Source organism: Clarias gariepinus, chromosome 25 (assembly GCF_024256425.1).
Source record: "Clarias gariepinus isolate MV-2021 ecotype Netherlands chromosome 25, CGAR_prim_01v2, whole genome shotgun sequence".
Taxonomy (NCBI): Eukaryota; Metazoa; Chordata; class Actinopteri; order Siluriformes; family Clariidae; genus Clarias; species Clarias gariepinus.
The window spans coordinates 12,105,754-12,124,705 of record NC_071124.1 but is presented as its reverse complement, the minus strand read 5'-3'; the positions used below and the strand labels follow the sequence as shown (position 1 = coordinate 12,124,705).

General features: G+C 37.7%; 1 protein-coding gene across 1 annotated transcript; it reads left to right on the top strand.

Moving 5' to 3' along the window:
• Nucleotides 1–4,959: 4,959 nt before the first annotated feature.
• prpf38b (pre-mRNA processing factor 38B) lies at nt 4,960–16,720 on the top strand. The gene is made up of 6 exons (XM_053486842.1): nt 4,960–5,408; nt 6,974–7,042; nt 8,328–8,479; nt 9,060–9,120; nt 13,348–13,580; nt 15,677–16,720. The coding sequence occupies exons 1-6, from the start codon at nt 5,208–5,210 to the stop codon at nt 16,380–16,382; spliced, it is 1,422 nt and encodes a 473-aa protein (XP_053342817.1). The 5' UTR covers nt 4,960–5,207; the 3' UTR covers nt 16,383–16,720.
• Nucleotides 16,721–18,952: the final 2,232 nt, after the last annotated feature.

Below are 18,952 nucleotides of genomic sequence, written 5' to 3'. Positions count from 1 at the left end.
TTCCATGTTTTTCTTTTTCCTTGACAAAATAGGCTTTGTTCTGGGCAAACCTTCCAAACAAATCTGCAGATGATTTATCTCCAGTGCAGTCATGCAGTAAATTTACAGGACATATTTTGAAACCTTGACACATTGACACAATGATGCCTTACACGAAACCCTGTTTCACTGTCTTGGACAGAGACAGACTCAGAAAGAGATTCAGGAATTTTTCGACCACTTGCAGCTTCTGTCATTATATACAGGAGGTATAATTTTTTTGATTTGCACGCCACAAAAATAGCAGCAGAATTCGCTATTTACGGTTTGGCTACTGAGTTCCGGCATTTTTGGGGGTTGAGCTTGTTGAAGGTCTTCCTGATCTCTTGTCATCTTCCAGTGATGCTTTTCAGCTCTTAAAGAGTGTGCCACTTGAAACACCAGAAATGACTCATTGCAGCACCGCCATAAACTTGCTGAATTATGTCAAACCTCTTTGTGGCTGATTTGCCCAGTTTCACACAGAATTTTATATTTACTCTTTGTTGTAACTTGATGTCTTATTGTAACCATGGACAAACATGGTTTGTTATATACAGTATCCCTAAATTTTTCTATTGCCTATGGAGGACTTAATGTCTTGTATTATTGACGTTATGGTAAGCCCAGATAATTAATCTATACCCAGCCAGAGAAGACAGCAGGGAAACGCGCGAAGCCCTGGGACATACTGTACTGTATGTGTCCAGATACACTGGCCTGATTTGTACATGAATGCAAATATAGACTGCATGTCTGGATGGACAGGAAGAAATAACAAGAGAAAGAAAGACAAGAGAAATAACTACAACAATGAAACATTTAACATTTATGATGTGATGAAACTGAGAAAACAATTAATAATACATCAGACACAGTAGGCATTACTGGGTCATTAACGCAAGGTCAAGCTCATTAATGCATCTTGTGTAATACAACAGCTTTTGCCTCAGGGCTTCCTCACTGGGTTAACCAGGGATTTAGGGGGTTTTGGTTGGACTGAAGATACTTTCTTTGATGTTGTGTTAAATACTGTATAACCTGTGCAGTTATTTAATCCATATTTGTTACAACATAAATTACACATGCGTCTACATTATAAACACCATGGATGACAGTCTGTGTACAATGCTCTTTCAAACTTTCTTTGCTTTTGTCTATTTGTGCATTCGGCTACCCAAATACATTTACATTCACTAGAGAAGAACTGCTTAATATCAGGCAGTTCACGCTAGATATTGTCCCTGGTTTTTACAACCCCAGATTTTTTGGGGGGATCCTAGTCAGAGGAACATCTCTTTGTGTGACTTGGAGGAGATGCAGATGGGGAAGCACTTCATTTGATTCACCTGACAAATCTCTGCTCCTTGCCAAACAAAATAGATAAGCTGCTCTTTCTCAATGGGACAAACAAAGACTTTGTGCATTTTGCTTCCCTCTGTTGCACTGAAACCTGGCTCAGTGCTTCTATGCCTGACAGTGCATTGCATTGTTTCAGCTTCCATACACATGAGCAGATTGCATAGTGGAGCTATTGGAGAAGATGAAAGATAGTGGAATCTGGTTCTACATACAGTCATTAGCCATGTTCAAAAGTTAGTACCCCCTTATTTTAATTCTTATTAAAATTATTCATTTTAGTTCTTCAAATAATTTTAATTATTAAAAAAGGAAATGAAACGAAAATAAATGCTATGAGCAATCCTTATTGCTTCTACAGGATTTAAAAGGGTAAGTAGTAGCCATATCCTGCTCATCATCAGCCCTTGATCAATTTATCATCAGCAGGCGTGAACTTTTGGCACTTTGGTGGTCGGAAGCATTGTGGTTAACACAATGCCAAAAGGGAAGGCATACAGTAAGCAATGTCCTTAGAGATCCAATTGTTATTGCACATCATTATGGAAAAGGTTATAAAACCAAATAATTTCCAAACAATTTAGATTTTTTTACAGTGAGAAAGATAATAAACAAGTGGAAAGCATTCAAGACAGTTGGCAATCACTCCAGTTCAGTGGCGGCTGCTAGCTTTTGAAACAGGGGAAGCTCATATTAGGACTTCATCATAAAATTCATTACGTTATTTGTACGTAAATTCTGGCTAGTTTCCCCTTCCACGAGCTACTTTAATTATATGAACGAACTAACTTTACAATGCTGAAACAATGAGCAAAGTCAAGAAGGCTATAATATGTTTTTTAAAATTATTTAAAGAATGATTTGGACAAACAGAAATGGTTTATATCACCAGCAAACAATACAGAGTGCAGCAGTTCATCGTAGCACTTCACCTGCGAGTCCGCATGTGCAGTGGCGGACTGGCCATCTGGAGTAGCGGGAGTTTTCCCGGTGGCCGCTGGCCAGTGTGGACCGGCCCAGTCAGTACGCAAATATATAAAAATGACGGAAACCATAATATCGCATCTTTTTTCTACTCATATGAATGAGTGCGTCGATCGCACAGGCGCCGCCGACAAAGAGCGTGTTGTTGCGAGAGAGCGAGTGTAGTAGTGTAGTCCAGTGCGAGTGTAGCAGTGTAGTCCAGTGCGGGAGATGCATTGTGGGTAATGCAGTCCGGTGTGTGTGAGGTTGAACGCGAATGCGAGATGTAAGCTGGGATATAAAGCCTGAGTTTTGTTTTCTTTTCAGCACTTTTTAGTTGGATTTAAGTGCGGGAGCCACCCGAAAGGTTGTACTATAACCTGACACTGGGACTGAACTAGAATCTCTGTAGCGCTGATGTATACTTAAGACATGCTGTCAATCAAAAAAAGGGGTTCCGCCCTTTAAACAGCTCCACCAATCAGTCCAGGCCAGCCCACTCCTCATTGCTCCTCATTCACCACCAGAGACGCTGAGCGTCCGTGGGCGGGACATAATCGCAGCGTTTATCCAATGACCGTCTAGTTTCAAAGCACTGAAAAAAAAAAACGTTCAAAGCAGCCGCATTGAAGTCAATGGACGCTGGGCTTCAATGGGGAAATGCACTGTGACGCTACGGGAATGTATGAGAAGAAAATCAAGTCAGCCGACCTGCTATATCTAACTGATTCTGAACGAACTCGTCTTTGAGATGAACGTTTTCTAACGCATTTTTAGTCAATAAAATGTTAATACAATAGTACATAATTTGACCATTAATTTTGTGAAATTATAGGGGAAGCTGAGCTTCCCTTGCAGTCTTAAAGAAATCGCCACTGCTCCAGTTTACACCAAGGTCAGATGGTCAATGCTCCTAGAGCAAAAATCCTAAAGCTACATCTCAGACCCTACAGCCTTACTGAGCATGTTAAATGTTAAAGTCCATGAAGCTGTTTCATTAAAATCCATGTAAATAAGGCCCCATTTAGGTTACCCATATTTGTCTGTGATTAATATTGAACACAACATATTTTATACAGGCAGAGAAAGATACTTCATACAGGCAGAGAAAGGGGCTTGAAATTTTCAACTAAAAAAAAAAACTTAGTCCAACTAACATGGACTGAGCCTTTCAATTTCAGGAAATTGTTAAAAAGTGAAGTACCTAAATGGGACTGAATTGAAAGCATATGTGACCCAGAGTCTGTAAACCAAGCTTTTTATTTTTTGTGCGTTGTTTCATTCATAAAATCATATGTAGAATGGATTTATGTAGACAACAAAAAATCACAAAAAATGACTTACAGTAAGCTGGGTTTTCATAGACTAGTTACATATTTCTCTGCTTTAAAGTGATTTATATAGCATTATTACGCTCTTGACTATGGAAGTGTGGTTTATGGTTTAGTGTCAAAAACTCACTTGGAAAAGCTTATTATGATTCAAGCACAAGACCTATGGCAATGCTATAGAACTCCTTTCCAAACCCTGCAAGTTCTGGCTATTAATTAAAGGTAAGCAGTTGATGACAAAATACTGTGCTAACCTAAGGGACATATAACATTAAAGCAACACCCAACTAAAGTATAATTTAGTACTGCTGGGAACAACCTAGAGTACAAAAAGAAAGCATTGGATGAATGGGAAACATTCAAAAGCATGCGAACACCCAACATGATTATGTGAGCAAAGTCAGAGGAGTCAGTAACATGTTACTATCATGAATATGAACAGGAAAGCCAGCAAATGTAGGAACAACTTAGAAGGGCTATTTTTTGGGGGGGGGGGGATTATGTCAGAGAGGCCAGATTGAGGTGGTTTGGACGTGTTCTGAGGAGAGATGGTGAATATATCGGTAGAAGTTGGAACTGCCAGGCAGGAGGTCTAGAGGAAGACCAAAGAGGAGATTAATAGATGCAGTGAGAGAGGACATTAAGTTGGTTGGTGTGAGAGAAGAGGATGCAGAGGATAGGGTTAGATGGAGGCAGATGATTCGCTGTTGCGACCCCTGAAAGGGAACAGCCGAAAGACAAAGAAGAGAAGAAGGGCTAATTTCAGACTGTTTAATTTAATTGACGAGTGGTCTGAGTCAAATTTTATTAGAATTTGGGACAGACATAATGGGTAAAAATATGAACACTGACTTACATTTGCACCAACCTCCTACTATTCTGGTTGCCTACCGACATTAGAAAATAAGAAAAAGTAAGTAGGTGGCAAATACCAAACTGGAGAATGTGAATTTTGTGGACAATTGGAGACGTGTTAAGAGTAATAAACATACACTGATAAACTGCAAAATTGCAAGGAAAGACAAAATCTTAGAGAAAGCATGCAAGAAACTTGTATAGAAATTACAACAGAAAATATCCTGGGAAGGATGACCTGGAAAATATAGTATAGTAGCCTGATTAAATACTAGCTAGCTTGATGAAATATTATTTTTAATATACTGTGTATTATGTTTTTGTGTCGCTTCCAATCTGATGGTCCACACTCCAGTCCAGCAGGTGGCAGTAATAAACCTATAAGTCGGCTGCCGGCCGCCAAAAAAAAAAACCAAAAAGGAAAAAGACGAAATTCCGTTTCCGCTTCGTCTCTGGTAACGTTAGCTATCTTGTTTTGTGTTTATCCATCGTTGATAAAAAAATATCGTTTATTTTGGACAAATACTGTTTTAAATTTTAAACAAACTGCGTTTGATAGCGTGTAATACTTGTTTTTTACGACATTGGAAGTAAATCTAGTTTTAATGCCACTATAGTTAGTGCTAAAACTGGTTGTGTAAAGCAACTAGCTAAGCAGCTTTTTTGCCGCATCCGGGCGCTATGGCGGGGAATCCGCAGCAGCAGGCCGTGAGCAAACCTCCTTCAGGAAAACACGGCAACGTTTTACCTCTGTGGGGCAATGAGAAGACCATGAACCTAAACCCTATGATTCTCACAAACGTGTTATCATCTCCGTATTTTAAGGTTCAGTTGTATGAGCTGAAGACATACCATGAGGTTGTGGACGAGATCTATTTCAAGGTAACACAGCTAACGCTAATTAGCTAGCGGGCCCGCGATACCGCAGCCTCGAGTGTTAGCCTGAACACGCGAACTGTTAGCGGTAGAGCAGCACGATTAACTGAGTTCACTCTCTATCGGGATCAGTTAGCATTAGGGTTCCAAGCAGTTATATAAGGGATTATTTGTAACTTGTGTGTGTGTATATATATATACCTGATATGTTCGCTTTCTAGTTTTAAAATAAATATATACTCAAGATTTTTATAGCAGAAGCCAAACTACGAGTGTTTTTGTTCGAAAACATGAGTTTTGTTGTTTTAAAGTGTTTTCAGAAACTGAAAGCAGTAGTAATTAAAGCACATGCTTTTACACATCTGTGTGTATTGGTTAGCAACCGAGAGTTTTGTGTTGCCAGAGTAATGCGACTGTATCTATGGGAAGCTGTGCACATGCAAGGAATTTGATGTGTAATTATGTTCAGCTGACATGGCTTGGTATCAAAAGTAAAGAAAACATGCATTTTGTTTTTACATTATTATACATAGTTTATAGACAATGCTAGTAGAGGTCTATCAGAATGCTTTAACTTGGCGCAACACTGGTAGGCATCACCAGACGGTTTGAAGTTGCCAGGAATACCATTTGCAGGCCAGTGTCTCCCCTAGAAACATTTTCAGGCATGGTGGCAATAGGATGGTGGAGGTTTTCCGTGCACACACTGAAGCATTTGGTCATTTATTTCTTGCACAACACAAAAAAAAAAAAAAAAAAAAATTGAACATTTCCATTAGTGTGCTACAGAGTGGTGCTGATTTGTATGGGCCACGGCTTTCTTTCAGCAGCGTCTTGTCTGCATGACTGTGGTTGAAAATATCTGTGTGTTCTAGGGATTTTTACAATTTCATGGGAGGTTTCACAACCAAACAGAGTTACCCAGAAGAAAAAAATGTTTGCTGCCTATAATTAATTTAGCAACCTATTTAAAACACTGTTTATTTTGACATGCCAACAGGCTGCACATTGCAATTTCTCTTTTACAAGACTGCATGTATTCTAATAAATCAAGACTTTCTGTACTTGTCTCCGTCTTGTTTAGAACACCTTATGATTAACGTTTTTACATTTTTATATGACATGAATGAGTGTTGTCGGGTTATTTTCCCATTGGATTGGTTCACGCTGAGCTAAACCTGATATTAAAACTTTGAATTTGAATGTCAAGCAAACCTCTGAGCTAGTGCCTGTAGTTAGCATACACATATCAATTTACTTTAGAGTGTCAAAAACACAGCTGGAAGAGGAATTCCACACTGTAGCTTTATTCCGACAGTCTTAAACATCGACTATATAAGCCCTTTATAACATTACATTAGTTATATTTAAACTGTGGAATATAGTACTTGTACCCTTCATTGCTCGGTAATGAGGAGAATAAATTCAATGAGGTAGCTTTTCAAAGCAGCATAGTAATAGAATCTATTAGTTTGTACATCTTTGAAAGGTTTCTATAAGTTTTTGTTTTTCTCTGCAATAACATACCGCTGGAGTGTGTGATACAGTTGTTTTGTCTATTTTTTACTCAGGTAACCCATGCGGAGCCGTGGGAAAAAGGCAGTAGGAAGACAGCAGGGCAGACTGGAATGTGCGGAGGGGTAAGTAGAAGTATGTGCTTTTGTACCTCCTTTACCATTTGCAATAAAGGAAAACTCTTACCAAAATATGAAATGAAAAACCTATTGCAAGGTGTTCATTTTAAACCTTTTATCATATCAACAAGTTACCTCTTATTTCTTAAGAAGTTCACATGGTGTTCGGGGCAGAGATGTTCACAAGTAATAAAATTAGGGCTGGAATGGTAGGTTGACATAACTTATGTTGATTGGTTATGTCCCATAACGATAAAGATATTAATAATTGTAAATAGCACTGGTCTAGGCAGATCTTTCAGGCTATAATTCAGATAATTGTCAACAGTTTTGCAAAACCCATTTCTTTGTAGTCCTTAACTCTATAGGAAAAACACATTGATTTCTATATCTGATCTGTCCCACATTTATATCTGATATGTACATTTATCTCGGGTTATGGGGGTACTTGCTTAAAATGAGACTTTATTCTAAAACAACTGAACCCAATTATAAAAACTGTGGGAATTTCTCTGCATGCTGTGTTAAACAGAAAGTGGCCTCCCACAACAGTTCAACTGCAACTTGCAAACATCAACACATTCTTGGGCTCTCTGTTCTCAAAATAACAAGACAGTGTATAGATTTATTACAGTCTAATTGTTAGTTGTTGTCACTAGCTTGAAATGGTCTTATGAGTTGTCCACAACTTTTTTCAAGATGTCATAGAGCAGATGGATAGTCAATTCTCAAATACTTAAATTCAAGTCGTTAGTCAAATTTTCATTCAAAATTAACAGAATTTACTGTGTTTATGGAAGGATAGTGCTGATCCCTTTTCACAGAAAAATAATTCAGAGCTCCAGATGATAATTTTTGCCAGTGTTCCAAATTTTTTACTCATTTTATTTAGTCTTTATTCAGACAGCTAACAGTTTCTCAGAAAAAAATATCAAAAAGGCTACAGCGACCTGTGATACACTCTCCTCTCCTGCATTTAAACCTTTTAACTGTTGTTCATTTGTTAAAGTTTTGCAAGCACCTTTGTCATTGAACACAGCTCTTCTGTACTATCAGGCATGCACGTGCCGATAAGCAGTTGGTGAAGTGAATTTCCTAAAACCTTTAAGGATTTAAAGAATTTTGTTCGTCTGGAGCCCTCTAAGGTTAAAAAAAAATATGAGGAAAAATTGTTGGATACATTTCCTGATATTTGTCTCAAGAATATTTGTGACCTTTTTTTTTTTTTAAATCTCTCATGGTATGATCAATTCAACAGATCTCTTGAGTGTTTTGCAAATTGTTTTTGCAGGTACGAGGTGTAGGCACAGGCGGAATAGTCTCCACAGCTTTTTGTCTGCTGTATAAGCTGTTCACACTAAAGTTGACCCGAAAACAGGTGATGGGTCTCATTACACACACAGACTCCCCGTACATCCGAGCACTTGGCTTCATGTATATACGGTAAGAGTCTACTCTCTTTACATTACTTTTGGCAAGTTACTTTGGGAGAAGGCAGTAGTTGGTTACAGAACACCAGATGACACGATAAATGAAAGTTAAAATTTATTGGATACATGTATTTTTTGCCAATTTGTGGGTGAGGGATTCTGTAAAACGATTTCCAAAATGTGCGTTGCTTTTGGGAACTTCGGCAAGTTGAATAATTAACCTGTAGAAGTTCTAATTAATAAATGTAAACTTGGTGCAACATTAGATGAGTGAGTGAATGAATGAGAACTAATGTTAGGAATGGGCTACATTTAATTACTCAATTTTTTAAAAAAGTTTAAACAGCTGAGAGATGGGACAAGTGATTAAGTTTTATGACTGAATCATTTGCTTATTTCTGGTCTGATTGGTGAATTGGTTTTGCTTTACACTGTGCAAGTGTGACCAATGAGTGTGACTGATCCATCATCTGGGATTGTTGTCAAGTAAATGAGTGAACATGTGAATGCAACACTTTCATATATGGTTTGTATTAGATAGTTCATGTTATGATGTTTTATTATGTAATGCAGATCTGTATCATCTTTTGCAGATACACACAACCCCCTGCGGACCTGATCGAGTGGTTTGAACCCTTCCTAGATGATGAGGAGGTATGTCGCCACGGGTAATAATTTGTTTTCTTTTACATCAAATATATAGAAGCATAAGCTGCTAAATGATATTGTTTCAGATGGCAGTGTTGTTTAGGTCTTTTTTTTTAAACTCAAATCTGTTTTGCTAAACGTCAGTAAGGCATTCCTAATGCAGTATATACATGAATGTCTTTTGATTTGGGGTCCTAACTTTTAAATGCACATTCTGTTGTATGACCTTGGGATGTTCTTAAGAAGGAAAATTACCTTAAGTTGTAAGTAGGGCTGCAACAACTAATCGATAAAATCGATAATTATCGATAATGAAATTCGTTGTCAACGAATGCCGTTATCGATTAGTTGGGCTGCGCACGTTACTGAGAAGCGCGACCCCAAGATGCACAAATACACACAGCCGCTCGCGCGATGGAGGTTACAGAAACGCCGGCAGGAAAAAGCGCGCGCCCCGAGTCCTCCAGGGTCTGGGAGTGATTTACATTAAACGCCTCTAAGAAGACGGTAACCTGCACGCTATGCAAGACCGAGCTGTCACGGCATGTCATGCACTAACACTTAAAGAGAAAACGTGTTGGTGTTACGGATAGCGAAACGTCAGCAGGGTCAGTAAAAACTATGTCTATCGTGTAAAAGTTGTATAGTTTAAGTGCTTTTAGTTTAAACTGTTTGCTAACTTCGGGACAGTCGCGCTAGATCTGTTCACGCGCTACTCGCGAGCATTACATTGCGCAATCACCTCACGAGCAATAGTGATTAGTTACATGGCGCTATTTTAGATCAGCTTAATTTACACGGTGTGAATAACAGTAGAATATTACATTTAGTGATTGTTGTGATTTTCAGCGAATGCAAATAATAGTACATTTGTGACTATTAGCTTTTTGCATTTATACAGTTTTTTTTATAGTCCACTACAAAGTTAACTTGTAATTTGCTGTGGTTTTACTTATGCATACATTATTTTATTATACAAAATTACATTATTTTAGCTGTTTGTCTTATCAACTGAATATATCAGTGTATTTTTTAACTATATATATATATATATATATATATATATATATATACTGTATATATTATATACTACATTTCATTTAAGGTTTAAAATGTCCAAATTAAACATTATTAACTCTATATGTGGCTTTTGCATTTTTTAAAGTTTATTTTTATACATAAATAATACCCTGATTTATGTTTTTTTAAAATAGTTATAAGCGAAATATCTAATGAAAGAAGCGGTTAGGTTTTATCCGATTAATCGAAAATATAATCGCCCAACTAATCGATTATCAAAATAATCGTTAGTTGCAGCCCTAGTTGTAAGTTAATATTTTTGATGTCACCTTTGCCTTTATTTGACTTAGTGTTTGTCTGAATTGAGGTTGATTGGTTCTTATCCTCACTGTGGAAACTGTCCCATAACGATAAAGCTATTAATCATTGTAAATAGGTATTTGATTCAAGATCTAGGCAGATCTTTGAGGTTATAATTCAGATAGTTATCATTTTAGCCGGTTTATTATCTAATCCATTGTCAGCACTTTTGCAAGTCAAAATCAGTTTTCTTTGTCGTCTTTAACTCTGTAGAAATCAGATTTAAACCAAGCCGCTGCTTTCTCCAACTTCTTATTTACAGTATTTCAGTGAGCCTACCTCTTCTCTAAAACAATACAGTTCTAATTTTTGGTGGTGTTTTTGATAGTTTAGGACTCTGCTGAGTTTTATGACCCCCATGTCTTTAAATGAAGCAAAAATAATAGACAAGTTCACAAAGATAAGCTTTGCAATGTGTCCAAAATGTAGCAAATTTGTGGACACGATGTGGGGGCAAAATGTCTAAACTCCAAAGCCTAAATAGTTAAAGCTGGGGCAATAGAGATGTAAACAAAATGTTTGGTGATACTCTTGATTAATGTTAAAGGCATGCTAGAAGCATCGTACAGAGACCTCATTAAACTGAATTTGTTTGGGGTTCCACATTAAGTGAAATGCTGCCTTTGAATTAAGTCCCTTGTATATTTGATGCATGAATACATGAAGGGTACATTTATTCAAAACTAATTTTATTACAAATTCACACTTTGTGTATCGTGTATGGTTTATTTAAAGTAATAAAAAAAAAACAGGATTGCAATATAGATAATTGGACTTTTTTTTTTTTTTTTTTTACACCAACATGGTGTAACAAATAAATGGAATACCAGGTATTATAAAAAAAAATGAAATATGAGAATGTCGTCACAAAAAATATAACTCACAAGATGAAGATAGTAGGTGGTTGTTATTGTTATTAATATTTGTATTATTATTTGGTCACAGAAACAACCTAAAACAGCCATAAAAGGACAAGGGTTTATGAATAATGTTTTTTGCTCCATTTTGTTTATATAGTTAGCTAATCATATTGCCTAGGTTGTGCTGAAAAAAAGAATGTTTCACAATATATAATATATTGCACAATCCTGACCCCTAAACATAGTTATGCAGAGAAAAAAAAAACTGTTTAAGGGCTATATGCTCTGATGAGCAGTGCTATGTTTAAATACCAAAGAGTGTTTAGAATCTATTTTAACTTACTCTTCACATACAGTGAGGCAAAAAATATTTAGTCAGCCACCAATTGTGCAAGTTCTCCCACTTAAAAAGACGAGGGAGGCCTGTAATTTTTATCATAGGTATACAGTACCTCAACTATGAGAGACAAAATAAGAAATAAAACAGAAAATAATATTGTAGGATTTTTAATGAATTATTTGATAAATTCCTCTGTTAAATAAGTATTTGGTCAACAAACAAGCAAGATTTCTGGCTCTCACAAACCTGTAACTTCTTTTTTTTAAGAGACTTCTCTGTCTTGCACTCGTTACCTGTATTAATGGCATCTGTTTGAACTCGTTATCAGTATAAAAGACACCTGTCCACAACCTCAATCACTCTTTAAACCCCACTTTGGCCAAGACCAAAGAGCTGTCGAAGGACACCAGAAACAAAATTGTGGACCTTCCCCAAAACATCACTGCTCTAGAGGAGAGCTGCATGGAGGAATGGGCCAAAATAAAAGCAACAGTGTGTGAAAACCTTGTGAAGACTTAGAAAATGTTTGACCTCTGTCATTGCCAACAAAGGGTATATAACAAACTATTGAGATGAAATTTTGATATTGACTAAATACTCATTTTCCACCATAATTTGCAAATACATTATTTAAAAATTCTTCAATGTGATTTTCTGGGTTTTTTCCTATTTTGTTTCTCATAGTTGAGGTATACCTATGATGAAAATTACAGGTCTCTCTCATCTTTTTTTAATGGGAGAACTTGCGCAATTGGTGGCTGACTAAACTAAACTTTTTTGCCCCACCGTATGTGTAGATAGTGGGGACGGTTTGTAGGTTGGATCTCTGAAATGTGAAATTAACAGAAATATCATACCGTATGTATTTGTGGTTTGTTGTATGTAGCTGTTTGCGATGGCAGGTAATGTAAACCATGTTAATTCTCCTGTAATTGTCCATTTATCCTACATGTGAGGCTGTAAAATTAGCAGTTCTGTTCCTTAGTTTCAAATAACATCAACACCATCCTGCATTCATTTGTTTGGTAAATGCAGTGCATGGATTTTGAGCTTGATGATAAATATTTTCTATATTCATTAAAAAAAAATACTTATTTTGGCTTCAGTTCCTATGCTTGTATAACAGTTTGTGAATACATTTCTGTTCCACCTTTTCCACTGTTAATGCTTAATGTGCAGCACCCCTATAATCCTTGTGCATCAGATTAAACCTGCATTCAGAAAGTTTTGTGTATTTTAACTGCAGTTTTTAAGAGGGTTACATTTTGTAACCCTTAAATAGTATGACAATTTTTTTTAATCTTGAAAATGGTATTATTGAGTGTTGCATGGATTTTTGTTAAAATGAAAAAGAAAATCATGGATTTTCATGGCTGAATTTAGACAAACCTGATGTTTTTTTTTTTTTATCTAAACATATTTTCATTTTATTTTTAAACCATGTGATTAAAAAAAGCTACACAGATTTTTCACTTCTCAAAATGAGCATTTAGGTTTAAATCAACTAACTAATTTTGTACCCGTTTTGTTTAAGCAGAGAAAACAACTGTGGAGTGGTGTGTACAGTTAGTGGTAGGAAAAACCTGATATATAAAACGTTAGTCAGCTGGAATTGCCAGTGTCATTAAAGAGCTTGTGTCTTTTTATGAACAGGAGCTGGATGTGAAGGCGGGTGGTGGGTGCGTGATGACTGTTGGTGAGATGCTGCGCTCCTTCCTTACAAAGCTTGAATGGTTCTCCACACTATTTCCACGTATTCCAGTGCCTGTGCAGAAGGCCATCGATCAGCAGATGAAAAACCGACCACGCAAACCACCACAGAAAGAAGGCAAGAAAGAGGAAGAGGAGGAGGAGGAGGAGGAGGATGGAGACTGGCACCGCTCAAGGTACATAAGATTCTTTGCAGCCCAATTCAGAATTCTAGGGGAAAAAATGCTTTTTTTGTATAAGAGATTCATTAAGCAGTGTTGCACCTGTGTATGGCTGTATGGACACCAGAGTTTTGAGATCAGTGCATGCAAAAACTAATCTATACCATGGTGGCGGACAGTGAACCATGGATTAAAAGAATTTAATTAAATATAAGGGCTAAATGCTTTCAGTCAAATTATTAAACTGACACAGGAAGCCAGTATAATTATTAGGTTTATAAGCAGTTTAGTTTTAGGACATTAAATGCATTTTAATTGATTATGCAATTTAATAATTTTTTTTACTTGATCAATTCAATTAACTGAATCGATGGGTCTGTTTTTAATTCACAAATGATTCACACTTTTTGACCTGTAAGCTTTCAACTGTCAAATTTTTGCAAAACAAATTATGAAGTCTTTTTAAAAATGTACATCAGCTTTCTGCAGAAAATGCAAACTGCTTTTATCTTCTGCATTTATTAATTGGAGATTGGCTCTGCTGCCGCAGTTTGTTTTGATTTTATCGGTGGCTTCTTTTGAATTTAATACTGCAACTTCCAACTGGAGTGTGGTGCAGATGAGTGGTATGAAAAACTTTGTATGAGACATGCCATTTGCTTAAAGAAACAAGTTCAACTATTCAATGCAGATAAGACAAGTTCTAATGTTTTAAACCCTAAGGAAAAATGGCTTTTTCAGACAATAGACATTAGTGATATTGAATTAAAAATTTCATTGCACAAAAATCTAAGTCTACAATTTATAGCTCTACAGGCCACCTTTGAAATATTGTTTAAAACCTATGTATGTACAGGGGGTTGGACAATGAAACTGAAACTCCTGGTTTTAGACCACATTAATTCATTAGTATGGTGTAGGGCCTCCATTTGCGGCCAATTCAGTATCAATTCGTCCTGCACAGCGGCCAGAGGGATTTTAAGCAATTCTTCTTGCGGAATAGTGGCCAGGTCTGGCTGGTGGAGGAAAACTTTTCCTGACTCGCTCCTCCAAAACACCCCAAAGTGGCTTAATAATATTTAGATCTGGTGACTGTGCAGGCTATGGGCTATGGGAAACTTCACTTTCATGTTCATCAAACCAACCTGTCACCAGTCTTGCTGTGTGTATTGGTGCATTATTATGCTGATACATGATACCACGTTCAGGACACAATGTTTGAACCATTGGTTGCACATGGTTCACCTCTGTGCCCATCTAGCACAAGTATTTGGCCTGAGAAATACCATGATATTGCAGCCCAAACCATTACTGATCCACTCCCATGCTTCAATCTGGGCATGCATCAGTCTGGTTGGTACGCTTCTTTGGGGCTTCTCACACCGTAACTCTCCCGGATGTGGGAAAGACAGTGAAAGTGGACATCAGACAACAATACATGTTTCACCATGTCCACAGCTTTTCGTTGCTGGCACCATTGAGACCGACGGCATTGGGACGAGCGACCAACGGTTTGGCTATAGCAGCCTGGCCATGTACATTGACCCTGTGGAGCTCCCGACGAAAAGTTTTGATGGAAACAGGAGAGTTGAGGTGCACATTTAATTTTGCAGTGAGATGGGCAGCTGTGGTCTTATGTTTTTTGGATATAATCCCTTTCAGACGGCTTCCTCTTGCATCCACAGTTACTCCTGTTGGCTGTGGTTCATCCTTCTTGGTGGTATACTGACTTTACCCTGGATACCGTGGCTCTAGATAAATCACGACTTGCTGTCTTGGACATAGATGCGCCAGTGAGACACGCACCAACAATTTGTCCTCTTTTGAAATCTGATATGTCTTTCAATGCACACATTATGGATCATTTTAAGCAAAACTGTGCTATTACTCTGCTAATTAAACCTTCACACTCTGCTCTTACTGGTGGAATGTGCAATCAATAAAGATTCCCCACCAGGCTGGTCAAATTTAGCCATGAAACCTCCAAAACTAAATTGGCCAGTGTTTCAGTTTCATTGTCCAACCCCTGTATATGTGGATAGATAGTAGTAACTGTTGCGTGTATTTAGCAGCCTTCCTAGTTTTACTGTTTTACTTTGTTTTCCAACCAGGTCCCCTAGGAGAACACCGAGCCCTCGAAGGTCCCCAAACCGCTCGCGCAGCCGCAGTCGCCAAAAGGAAAGGCGTGGAGCAAGCTTCGACCGTGAACTAGAGCGAGAGAGGGACCGTCAGCGCAAAGATAGAGACAGAGAAAGGGACAGAGTGGAGAGAGACAGGGTTACAGACAGGGACAGAGATCGAGAGAGGGATCGTCGGCATTCCCGAACCCCAGATCGAGCCTCAGAGCACAAAAGAAGCAGAGAAAAGAGGAGTGAGAGAAAGGAGAGAGAGAAAGAGCGTGATGGAGAGAGTGAAAGAGACCGGAGCCGTTGGAAGGAGAGGGAGTACAAGGAGCGCACCAGTGGTGGTGAGCGAGAAAGGGAGCGCTCAAAAGATAAAAGGGCAAAAGGAGAAGGAGATGAACGGCGTCACAAGGATGATCGAGAGGAAAAGAGGCATAGAGAGGAGCGTAAGAGCAAGCGTTCAAGCCAAAGCAGGAGTAGAGAGAGGAAGCACAAAAGTGAGCGCTCAAGTAGGAAGCATTCCCGGTCACGCTCCAGGAGTCGTCAGGAACCAGAGGAGAAGAGCAGGAAGCACGAGTCCAGCCACAGCAAAGAGCATGTGCACAAACACAGTCACAGCCGTGAACGCAGTTACCGCAGGGATGACAGCAACGGGAAAGACCTTGCGAAAACGGACATTGAAGCGACTCCATGAGCTTACTTTCCTCACACTTATGTTTTCTGTATTGTCTTGGGACCTTGTCATGCCACCACCACATTTGTCTTACTAGGTCACTTGTTGTAGATCACATGCAACCTTTTCTCTTCCATTACACGTTATGCCATTGTGGACATAAAAGGAAAATGCTTTTTAAAATTCTTTTGTTTTGAGGATACCTTCTCGAATGTTTGTACATATAATCCAAGAGAATGTTTTAAATCATACAGATAAACATGTGCTGAGTGAAACTGGCAGCGCAACAACAGCATAGACCTGCTGAAAATGTGCTGTGTTGCATCTTGTTTCTTAATAAAAATCTTGTATGAAAAGAAGAGTTCGTTATTTTCTGTATTGAGGCTAAATGTTATCCAGTGATTTTATACGGGTTCCAAGCACTAAAGGGTTGTAATTGTTCAGTTTTGTGAGCCCAAAGTTGGGGTCATGAAACTTGCTCAGCATGTGGTGTCTGTTACCAGGACATTGGCAGAGGATTCCTTCGGTGCTTTGTGTAATGGAGTGGGGTCTGATCGGTGTATAGGCCATTTTAGTGTTTTAACGATTGATCACAGCATTGGCTGTAGGCAGAACAGGAAACTTTCAGGCAAATCACCTCAGGCTATGTCCCCTTTCAAAACTATCATGTTAATGTGTTGGGTAGCATAATCATAGAAGTATAACTCCAACTTAGTTTTATAAGGTTCCACCGCCAGTCAAAAAATTAAACATTTGGATTGAGGAGATCATCAAAAATGCTTGTTTGTATCGCATACTTTCCCAGGTAAACTAAAATGTTGCATGTATGAGAAATAACATCAGTTGATTTCTTTCATAACTCTGAACACCAGATATGTCTGGCTGGTGATTAAGCTATTGCTAAGCTACTTAACGTTCCATTGGCATAATGAGACAATGAGATGTTGGTGTTTCCAACATCACTCTGTAGGCTCAGGTCTATGCTTTATGTTGTGTTTGCAGTCCGTGAGGCCCCAGATGCTCTTTACCAGCCAAGGATATAATGAACATAGTTTTATCAGCTTGGTCCTTTATGACTTGATGTGTGCTCCAGACACTCCCTAAAATATATATCAATATGCAAGATTTTTTGTGTATTTAGTTTCTGTCTGGTGTTGAGGGTAAGGCTGACTGTCTTTCACACTGACAATATTATTTTCAGTGTACAGACTGTTCAAATCTTTATTATACACAGATCAAAACATTTGTAATTAAAAAGTTAATTTTAAAACTCTGCATTTTTTTTAAATTCAAATACAACACTGGGATCTCTCGAAACCCAGACAACAGGGCAGAAAAGGCAATATCAACAACACAAGGGTTAATGAAGACATGAGGTTGATTGGTGTTGAATAGTGGTTGTAGTGTTTGTGTGAAAGTGGAATCCATCCATGCTGGCTGGAATGATGTAGAAAAAATATCCACAAATCCTCAACTGAGGTACAGTAAGGCCCAAAAATATTTGGACAGTGACACAAGTTTTGTTATTTTAGCTTTTTACAAAAACATATTCAGGATACAAATATATAATCAATATGGGCTTAAAGTGCAGACTCTCAGCTGTTGAGAGTATTCACATCCAAATTGGAGCAAGGGTGTAGAAATTACAGCTCTTTAAGACGTAGCCGCCTCTTTTTCAAGGGGAGTGCTTATAAATTATATTGCCCAGAGTTGTATGTAAAGAGAAAATAGCAATGGGCCTAAAATTTAATCCTGTGGAACATCAAACTTCACTTGTATACATGTAGAATAGCCATTGTTTATATCTACAAACTGATAATGATCAGTTAAATAAGACCTTAGCCAAAAGATGGCTCTGCAACATTTTTTTTTAACATCTAATAAGAAGAATAGTTCAATCTATGGTGTCAAAAGCTGCACCAAGATCAAGTAACACAAGCAAGGAGACACAACCCTGTTGGAGGTCAGTATGAGGGAAATGTTACCATGTTACTCTCTGTGTTATAATGAAGCCTAACTAATTTCATGAATATTATTCCTAGGTAGATATGAGCAACATAGGACCTTGAAGAGTCCTCACTACTACATGTTATTTATTCATATATTTAGATAAGTATAACTTATTCCTAGTTAATTTTGGCACAGTATTAAATACAAATCTAGATTATTTTTTTGCTATCTTTTGTAACAGTGGAGAGATATGTTGATCTAGCAGCACTAGATTCCTCTTGCTGTTTTTAACGGAGAAACTAATGTTCAATACTAAAGCATAGCATTAATTTCTTGACATGAATGTGGCAGACTGGGTGTTATGATAGCTGCCAGTGCACAAGGTCATGTTTTTAAAGAATGGTTTAGGTACATAGCCAGTGCTTAAAGAACAAATTGGCATTTTAATAAGAGTTATTATTAAGAATTATTTATGGTTTATCTTTAATATTAAAATTATGTAGAATCTACTAGTTAATTCATAAGCTAATTTTATTTGATTATATAAATAAATTAATACAATTTGTCTGGTTTTAAATTTAAAGGGGGTTCTTTTTTGGTCATTAAAGAAATTCCAGCAGTGTTCCAGTGTGTGTTTTATT